This window comes from Miniopterus natalensis, chromosome 4 (assembly GCF_054644295.1).
Source record: "Miniopterus natalensis isolate mMinNat1 chromosome 4, mMinNat1.hap1, whole genome shotgun sequence".
In the NCBI taxonomy this organism is placed as follows: Eukaryota; Metazoa; Chordata; class Mammalia; order Chiroptera; family Miniopteridae; genus Miniopterus; species Miniopterus natalensis.
The window spans coordinates 66,493,589-66,503,039 of NC_142084.1; the positions used below are offsets into that span (position 1 = coordinate 66,493,589).

At 37.0% G+C, this 9,451-nt stretch overlaps 1 protein-coding gene across 1 annotated transcript; it reads right to left on the reverse strand.

The window, feature by feature from the left end:
• Positions 1-3,495: 3,495 nt before the first annotated feature.
• Positions 3,496-4,488, reverse strand: LOC107525755 (olfactory receptor 7G3-like). The gene has a single exon (XM_016197994.2). It carries the CDS (start codon positions 4,483-4,485, stop codon positions 3,547-3,549), a length of 939 nt encoding a protein of 312 aa, XP_016053480.2. The 5' UTR covers positions 4,486-4,488; the 3' UTR covers positions 3,496-3,546.
• Positions 4,489-9,451: the final 4,963 nt, after the last annotated feature.

Below are 9,451 nucleotides of genomic sequence, written 5' to 3' on the forward strand. Positions count from 1 at the left end.
TTTTAAAACAACAACAACAAAAAAACAACAAAAGATCAATGAAACCAAAAGTTGGTTCCTTGAAAAGATACACAAGATTGACAAATCTTTAACCAGACTCATCATGAAAAAAAGAAAGAGGACCCAAATATTGAAATCAGAAATAAAAAAGGAAAAGTAACAACTGGCACCACAGAAATGCAAAAGATTGTAAAAAATATTATGAACAACTATATGCAATCAAATTGGACAATATGGATAAAATGGATAAATTCCCAGAAACACACAATTTCCTAAAACTAAGTCATAAAGAATTAGAGAATATGAATAGACAGATTACAGCCAGTGAAATTGAATCAGTAATCAATAAACTCTGAACAAACAAAAGTCCTGGACTAGACAGCTTCACAGGTGAATTTTACCAAACATTCAAAGAATTATCACCTATTCTTTTCAAATTATTCTTAAAAAATTCAAGAGGAGAAAAGACATTCAAGCTTATTTTATGAGGCCAGCATTATCCTAATTCCAAAACCAGATAAAGACACTACAAAAAAGGAAATTATAACCTATATCACTGATGAACATAGATGCTAAAATCCTCAACAAAATATTAGCAAATGGATCCAGCAATACATTAAGAAGATCATACACCATGGTCAAGTGGGATTTATTCCAGGAATGCAAGGTTGGTACAATATCTGCAAATCAATAAACATGATACACCACATAAAGCATTAATCATAAAAACCATTAATCATATTAATACGTACAGAAAAAGCATTTGATGAAAACCAGTGCCCATTTAATAAAACCTCCCAGCAAAGTGAGAATAGAGGGAACATACCTCAATGTAATAAATGCCATATATGATAAACCCACAGTCAACATCATACTCATTGGGCAAAAGCTAAAAAAGTTTCCCTTAAAATTGGCAACAAGACAGGGATGCCCACTTTCACCACTCTTATTCAACATAGTACTGGAAGTCCTAGCCACAGCAATCAGACAAGAAGAAGAAATAAAAGGCATCCAAATTGGAAAGGAGGAAGTGAAACTGTCATTATTTCCAGATGACATGATACTGTATATATACCGTATATATACCGTAAAGATTCCACCAAAATACTACTAGACGTGACAAAAAAATTCAGTAAAGTCACAGGACACAAAATAAATGTCCAGAACTTAGTTACATCTTTACATGGCTATAATGAACTATCAGAAAGGGAAACTAAAAAAACAACCCCATTCACAATTGTTTCAAAAACAATCAAATACTTAGGAATAAATTTAACCAAGGATGTAAAAAACCTGTACTTGGAAAATTATAAGACACTGAAGAAAGAAACTGAAGAAGGTACAAATAAGTGGAAGCATATACCATGTTCATAGATAGGAAGATTTTAACATCATTAAAATCCCCATACTACCCAAAGCAATCTATAGATTCAACTAAATTCCTATCAAGATACCAATGCCATATTTCATGGAACTAGAACAAATATTCCAAAAATGTGTATGGACTCACAACACACCCTGAATAGCCACAGCACTCTTGAGAAAGAAGAACAAAGTTGGAGGAATCACACTACTTGATATCAAGCTATCCTATAAGGCCATAGTAATCAAAAGAGTGTAGAACTGGCATAAAAATGGACAAATAGATCAATGGAACAGAACAGAAAGCCAAGAAATAAACCCATGCCTTTATAGTCAATTAATATTTGATAAAGGAAATAAGAACATACAATGGGGTAAAGACAGTCTCTCTCTCTCAAATCAGTTTTAAAAATGAGCAAAGGACCTGAATAGATACTTTTCCAAAGAGGACATACAGATCACTAATAGACATATGAAAAGATCCTTTAATCATTAGAGAAATGCAAATAAAAGCTACGATAAGATACCACCTCACACCTGTCAGAATGGCTGCCATCAATAAATCAACAAACAAGTGTTGGCAAGGATGTGAAGAAAAGAATGAAATTCTGACACATGCTACACATGGATAAATCTTGAAAACATCATGCTTGATGAAATAAGCCAGGCACAAAAGGACAAATATTGTATGATTCCATTTATATGAGGAACCTGCAAATAGGCAAACTTACAGTGACAGAAAGTAGAATGGTGGATACCAGGGGAGGGAGGAAGGATTATTGTTTTTACTGCACTGGAATGTACTAACAGTTTTTATGTCTGTACTGAATAATAAAATCACATTGATATGTATGGGGTTGACAATGTGACATTTGGAAATATTTCATTGGAAGTTTATTTGCCTTCTTTTCTGTTTTTATAGTAAAAGGAATTGGGAATTTTCATGCTTGAGTCACTTGTTTTAGTGTTGTATTTTTAAAGTGCTTGAATTTCTCAGTCCTTACCTTTGGGACTGTGCTGATTCTCTTAAGAAATGCTTACTCCTCCAAGGTCATAAAAATATTTTTATATATTATTTTCTGAAATATTTAGTCACTTATACTTTGGTTTTTAAGGTATTGGAATGATTTTTGTTTTGGTCTAGAAAGATATCCATTTCAATTCCTTTTCTTGAGAGTTTTTTATTGTGACAAAATATATGTAACATAAAATTTACCATTTCAGCCATTTTCAGCTTACAGTTCCGTAGCACTGACAACAGTGACATTGCCGCGTGACCATCACCACCACGCACTTGCAGAACTTCTTTATTGTCCCAAACAGAAACTCTGACCCCACGAAACAATAACTCCAGCATTTTTATTCTCTCTTCAGAACTTTCAGAAGGAACTCAATTTCTTTTTTTACTTTAGCCCAACGGAGCTGATTTGAGACTTCTGGCCTGCAGGACTGCAAGAGCATATATTTTGTTGTCTTAAGCTACTAAGCTATGGTAATGTGCTACAATGACAAAAGGAAACCAACACAGAGCACATGTCCCAATTCAGGCTGATGATAAAAAAAAAAAAAAAAAAAGATGTCTTCCGGACATGTCCTTGGAAAGATTATGTCTGCATGGCAAAGAGACCAAAGGAGAGGCAGTTAATTTTCTGTTTCTGGTTATCGTGTCTGAAATGTCCCTGCACTGTTGCAGGCACTGGTGACCTTTAGGGGAACAGCCTTAGGAAGAAGCCAAAACTGGGCAGAGTGAAATGCAGCCCTGTGGTTTTGGGCCTGAACCTACCTGATCTCTGAAATTCTTATTGGGGAAGACACTTGTTTTTATCATTTGACCCTATTGGAGTTGAGACTTTTGCCTTATTACAGCTGAAGGCATGGATCCTCACTGATAGAAATGAAGTATCTCAAATCTTCCCAACACGAGGGGGAAACTACTGTGATTACACCAATTTTATAGATGAGGAGATTGAGCTTAGAGAGTCAAAATAAACTGTCAAAGACCACAGAGCTATGGTTTAACAGAGGAAGGATTCAAACTCAGAGAGTCTGACTCTAAAATTCTCACCCTTAACCAGTTGATCTCTGGTGTGGGGTATCCAAAGAGGTTGGTTAGGTTTTCTGGATCTCTCAAAATTCATTTCACTCCATCATATTCCAGCGGTGTAACCCAAAGCAGCTGACATATCAATGAAAAGATGATATTCTAGAGATGAGCTTACTCAAAGCCCCTATCATGTCCTTGTTCCTCAGACTGTAGATAAATGGGTTCATCATAGGTGTGACCACTGTATATATCACTGACACTATTGCACTCTTCCTGGAAGAGTGTGTAGCTGCAGAACTAAGGTATACCCCAAAACCTGTCCCATAGAACAAGGAAACAACTATTAAGTGTGACCCACAAGTGGAAAATGCCTTATACTTTCCACCAGCTGTTGGGATTTTCAGGATGGAGGAGACAATTCGAGTATAAGAGAAAATTATCCCAGAGAGAGGAACAACACCCAAGAGGCTGGTCACTAAGTACACAAGGACGTTATTGATGAAGATATTAGAACAGGCGAGCTTCAGAATATGAGCTAATTCACAGAAAAAGTGCAGGATTCTCAGGTCCGTGCAGAAGGACAGCCGCAGTGCCATCAGAGTGTGGAGCAGGGCATCCAGAACACTAATAAGGAAGGCCAGCAGGACCAGCAGCCCACAGAGTCTGGGGTTCATGATGACGTTGTATCTCAGTGGGTGGCAGATGGCCACAAATCGATCATAGGCCATCATTATCAGAATTCCATTTTCCAATCCAGCAAAAGTCAGGACAAAGCAGACTTGGGTGAGGCAGCCTGTGTAACTGATGGCTCTGCTCTGCGTCTGGATGTTGAGCAGCATCTTCGGGATCGTGGTGGTGGTGAAGCAGATGTCCACCAAGGACAGGTTGGACAGGAAGAAGTACATGGGCGTGTGGAGGCGGGAGTCAGAGATAATGGCCACAATGATGAGCAGGTTGCCAAGCACAGTGACCAGGTACAGGGACAGGAACAGGCAGAACAGGAGGGGCTGCAGCTCTGGATCATCCGACAGTCCCAGGAGGAGGAATTCTGCAGCATCAGAGAGGTTTCCTGATTTCATGTTGCTGATGGTCCTGATAGAAAAGATGGACGTGACAAGAAAACACAACTTAAGAGAAACTTTCTTAAACTTGTCTATATTTTGAAACCAAATCAATTACAGATCTTTTCTCCTGCTTTTTTCTCTCCTTTCTTCCTCTTTCCACACCAGCCTCTGTACCAAGGTTTTATTTTCCATCTATTCTTTGTCAAGTAGGGGTACTCGGTGAGAAGAAAATAGGAATGAAACATTGAGCTCCCCCTTCAAGCAAATAATAATTCTAGAATAATATTTTGGAGGCTGTAGTCTAGAATACAGTTTGGGCAAAATCCTGCCCACTGCTCATTTTTGCAAATAAGAGTTTACTGGAACACAGCCTTTTGTTTATGCATTGCCCATAGCAGCTTACCTGCTGCAACACGAGTTGAATACTTGTGGCAGAAGCCATATAGCCCAAAAAATATATATATATTTTACTACCTGTTTCTTTACTGAAAAAGTCTGCCTGCCTCCATCTAGTCCAGAAGCTTGATTAGATTTAGGTTCAATTTTTGGCAAAATCCTTAAGTATTTTCATGAGGAAGCACATACTGTCTGCTTGTCTTGTTTCTTGTAGTAATTATTGCCTGGATCCATTAATTCATCAGGTGTTACAAAATACTGATATCCTAATTTTTTGTTCATTTATTGGCTGAAATACTTCCATTAAAGAGGAACTTTCTCTGTTCAAATAGGTGGTCATCCTGAGATAGAGCTCCTATTTTTTTACAAAAGCAGAGTATACCTTAATTCATCACGTTTTAAAATAATAAATTGGTTTTCAGCATTATCCAGAGGTGAATATTGTAACATCATGAACTCCTGGATTCTAAGTGCATTTGATATATTTTCATTCATTGCAATTATTATTCATATTGATTCTCGAATTATCCCATTGCTGGTCAGTGAAAGCCTCCTCAACTTGCCTCCTGAGTCCTTCTGAAATGAACCTAGCAGTCTCATATCTGCCTTAAATTTGGCATGAAAAATGTTCTGTGCCCACCTTATGCATTTTCAGTCCCAGGCCAAGAACCAGCCATTTTTCCAGGGAGCACTGATTCTTTCAGGTAATAAACGGGATCTAGAGATCACAATCTGGGTGCTGAGGGGTTCTCAGTGCCACTGGATTGACCATTGTTTTTAGTCCATTTTAGTAGGCAGAGTCAGAAAATAAGTATTTTTAAACATTAGTTCATTTAATTCTTTCATAAAATCTAAAGATTATGTATCACTCTCATCCATTTATATTTGAGGAAACTGGGCAAGAGGATGTTTAGATACAGCTAGTGGGTGTATACAAAGATATAGCTAATGGGTGGCAGAGTTAAGAATTGACTTCAGGAAGGTCCTCCAGAGCTGGCATACTTAACCATGATGTGGTACTGCCCTGAACAATTCCATAAGTCAACCTCTTATGAAATCACTCTGGTTCTATCATTTCCCTTTTAAAAACTTGGATAACATCCTAGCAAATAAAATCCCAATCATTCCTTGGTTTTCAGTCTCCCACTCTCCCCTGATCGCACATAGTTAGTGTGTATTGACCGACACCACCAAAACAGGGCACATCTGTGACACCTGAGGTCAAGATTAGAAAATGCTGCCTGTTCAAATGGAAGCTTGTACGGATCTGTCCTGCATCAGATGTATGTGCATATGTAATTGATTTTAACAGACACTGGGCACAGGGCTCTGCTCCACAGAGTCTCGCAGGCACCCAAGCTGATAGGGGTTCCACAGTCCAGTCGTTGTATCATTTGAAACATGAGACCTTTTTAGTCATGACAATGGAGGATATAATGTGCCCACAAATTCTTTGATATTTTCCATTAAAGAGGGGAGGGGGGAAGAGAGAGAGACAGAGAGAGAGAAGGAAGAAGGGAGAGAAATATGCTACGAAAGCAGATTTCTCTTCATTATTTGAAGGCTAAAATGTCCCTCTCTGAAGCTAGGGTAAAGCTGTTTTCCATAACAGAGCAGTGAGAGAGAGAATGATATATAAGGAGTCCTCAGCAAATTAAAATAAAATAAAATAAAATAAAATAAAATAAAATAAAATAAAATAAAATAAAATAAAATAAAATAAAAAATAAAATAAAATAAAATAAAATAGTCATTGTGTCACCCTCAGAGTCCTAGAGAGAAAGAATCTCTTAATTAGTTAACTCTGATATCCAGGCCGCTTATCAGGTCCCCAGAAAGGCTGGTGAAGAGATAAAAGAGAAACACCAAATACAGCTGAATAATTTCACTTTCAGGGTAATGGTGGGGTTTACAATAATAGTGTTTGGCATAGTATATTCAAGTAGTAAAACTTTAGTACTTTGTGCCTATCTTTATGTCTGAGAGAAAAAATAAGAACTTGGTTTTGGAAATTCCTTACCTCTTCCTCACTGGTAATTTCTAAAATAAACACACATGAGCTTTTCTGCTTAATAGTCTTTGAACACATAACTATAAGGGAAAGAAAGGAGGAAGGAAGGGAGGGAGGGAGGAAGAAAGGATTTAAAGCTTTATGGGAATTATTACAATTAATCTCTGTGCATAGCTTAATAGCCTAGATAGATTCATTTGCCCTTTTCTTTACTCCCTTCATAGAAATCTTATCATCAGTGTCTTTCCCATCAGTTTCCCTTTCTCACTGCAGTTTGTGAAATGGAAGTTAATCTTTTTTTTATCCAGGAGCATAGGTCACTCCCTCTTTTTTCATCTTAACCCACGTCTGTCATTTGTATTATAGACAATATAAGAAAGAAAACATTATCTTAATAGTTCTCATAACAGGGGGAAAATTGTAATTATGTGTAGCAATGGATGTTAACTAAACTTATTCCATTTCACAATATAAAACTTTCCCTTTTTTGTAGAACCCCTTGGAGTGCGCCCTTCTGGTTGTTAAACAGAATGCTGCCCAATTAATGAACTGCTTAATAAAGCCAATCAGATCTTCAAATTTACTCAGCTGAATTTCGTGTTTTAACACTCAGAGAGAAGCAATGAAAGATTGGCACGTGCTGGCAGTGTAACCACATCTACCTATGTTCTCATGGACTGAGTTAAAGAAATTGCTGTAATGGTATCTCGGCCAAATATATTATAAATATATTACAGAAGCACAGCATGTGTAGAGTTGAATGGTGTGGTGAGCCACTTAGTCCAAGCTCTTTGTTTCACAAATCAAAGCCCTGAGCAGAGCTGACTTTTCCTGGAGAAAGACAAGTGACCACAAGGACATGAACCTTTAGGGGTAGGACTTGAACTCAGACACTCCTCAGTTCAATCATGAATCATGGACCTGTGACACGGGAAGGTCTCTGAGCCTATCTGAGCAGATTCAGTCTTCTCATTTCTATGATGAGAACCACTATAAGAAATGTACAGGGGCATTGCAGGGATGGGAAATGAATAAACGGAAAGCACCGAGCACAGTAGTCAGCATATGGGGCCCTGGCCTGATCCTATCATTTTTGGCGTTAGCTGTGGACAAGTCCTGATGCCTAGAAGAGAAGCTGAGGGTAAGACGGGGTGAACAGAGAAGGAGGGTAAAGGGAGGACACCCCTAGAATAATGTCTCTGCTGAGAAAGGAGGAATGTGCTCAGTTCCCACTGGAAGCCCTCATAGTGTAATAGAGCAGAGAGAGAAAACAACCTATATAAACATGAGTGTGAGAATAGATACACAAGTTATGGCATGTTATTTTAATACCATTTCATACTACTTTAACACTATTTCATCATACTTAATGTTTAAATTGCTCATCATATTAATTTTTTAAATATTCAAAATAAAAATATTTGTATTCATTCTAGATATATAAAATTAAACTGAAGAAATTATTGAAAGAGAAAAGCAATTTATACAATAATAGCTATAGAATATTGAAGTTTATGTAAATATAAATATCTTGTAAAATACTTAACTATTGTTTATTTTCATAAAGTTTTATAATGTTGTATTTCAATCATCCTGAAAAGTACAGAGTCACAGTGAAGGGCTTAAGCCCACCAGCCAACATGATCAAATACAAATTCAAATATATGTCATACTTGCTTCAGTTTCTTTAAAACAATGTAGATTCCCTTGAAGCCCCAGCATGTCCCTGCACAATCTCAATATTAACCTTTGCTCCCCAGGACACTGGAAGTCATGTATTATTCCCCTGAAGGGTTTAGTGAGTAATGATGTGTCCATAAACATCCTGTTCATGGGACATTATAGATTATGTGTTAATATTTGTTACTCCTGGTATCATAGTCCATATTTAATTCTGCAACTTTGTTTTTGGCTTAACACTGTGGTTCCTTTATTTATCAAGATTGATACAAGCAGGTCTGGTTCATTAATTTTAACATACATTCTCACATCAATGGGCATTTGGGTTTGTTATAATTTTTTTCCATAGTAGAGAAGTATTTATAGAGACACAAATCACATGGAATAATAGTGTTAGAGTAAGCATGACAAATACCACCCAATTCCACACAGTGGGAGGGAAGGAGGGGAGTAAACAATAATAAAGAGGACTTTTCCATACAGTTAACCCTGTATGAAGGCAAAGAAAAGCTTTTAGTCTACACAGAAAGGCAAAGAAAGGTCTTTCTGTGTAGATGTTGGATGTCTAAAACCCAGTTCAAAAATAATAAAAGAAAATAAAGAAGACTTGATATGTATGTGTAACACTTTATTATTTTAAAAAGGTGCCTAAAGTTAACATGACAAAATTTCTGTATTGATTCTGGAAAGTGGTTGCATGGCTGTTTATTTTACTATTCACTTGTGCTGTTCTGATAGTTTAAAATATTTATTTAAAATATTTAAACTAGCATTTCGTTTAGGGAGCCTTCAAAGAAAGACTGGAAATGTAGACAAGTGAATCTCAATCTGCAATCCCAGAGTCCACACAGTAAAGAGGCAGGGGTGAGATTTGAGTTCTCTAAGAATGAAATC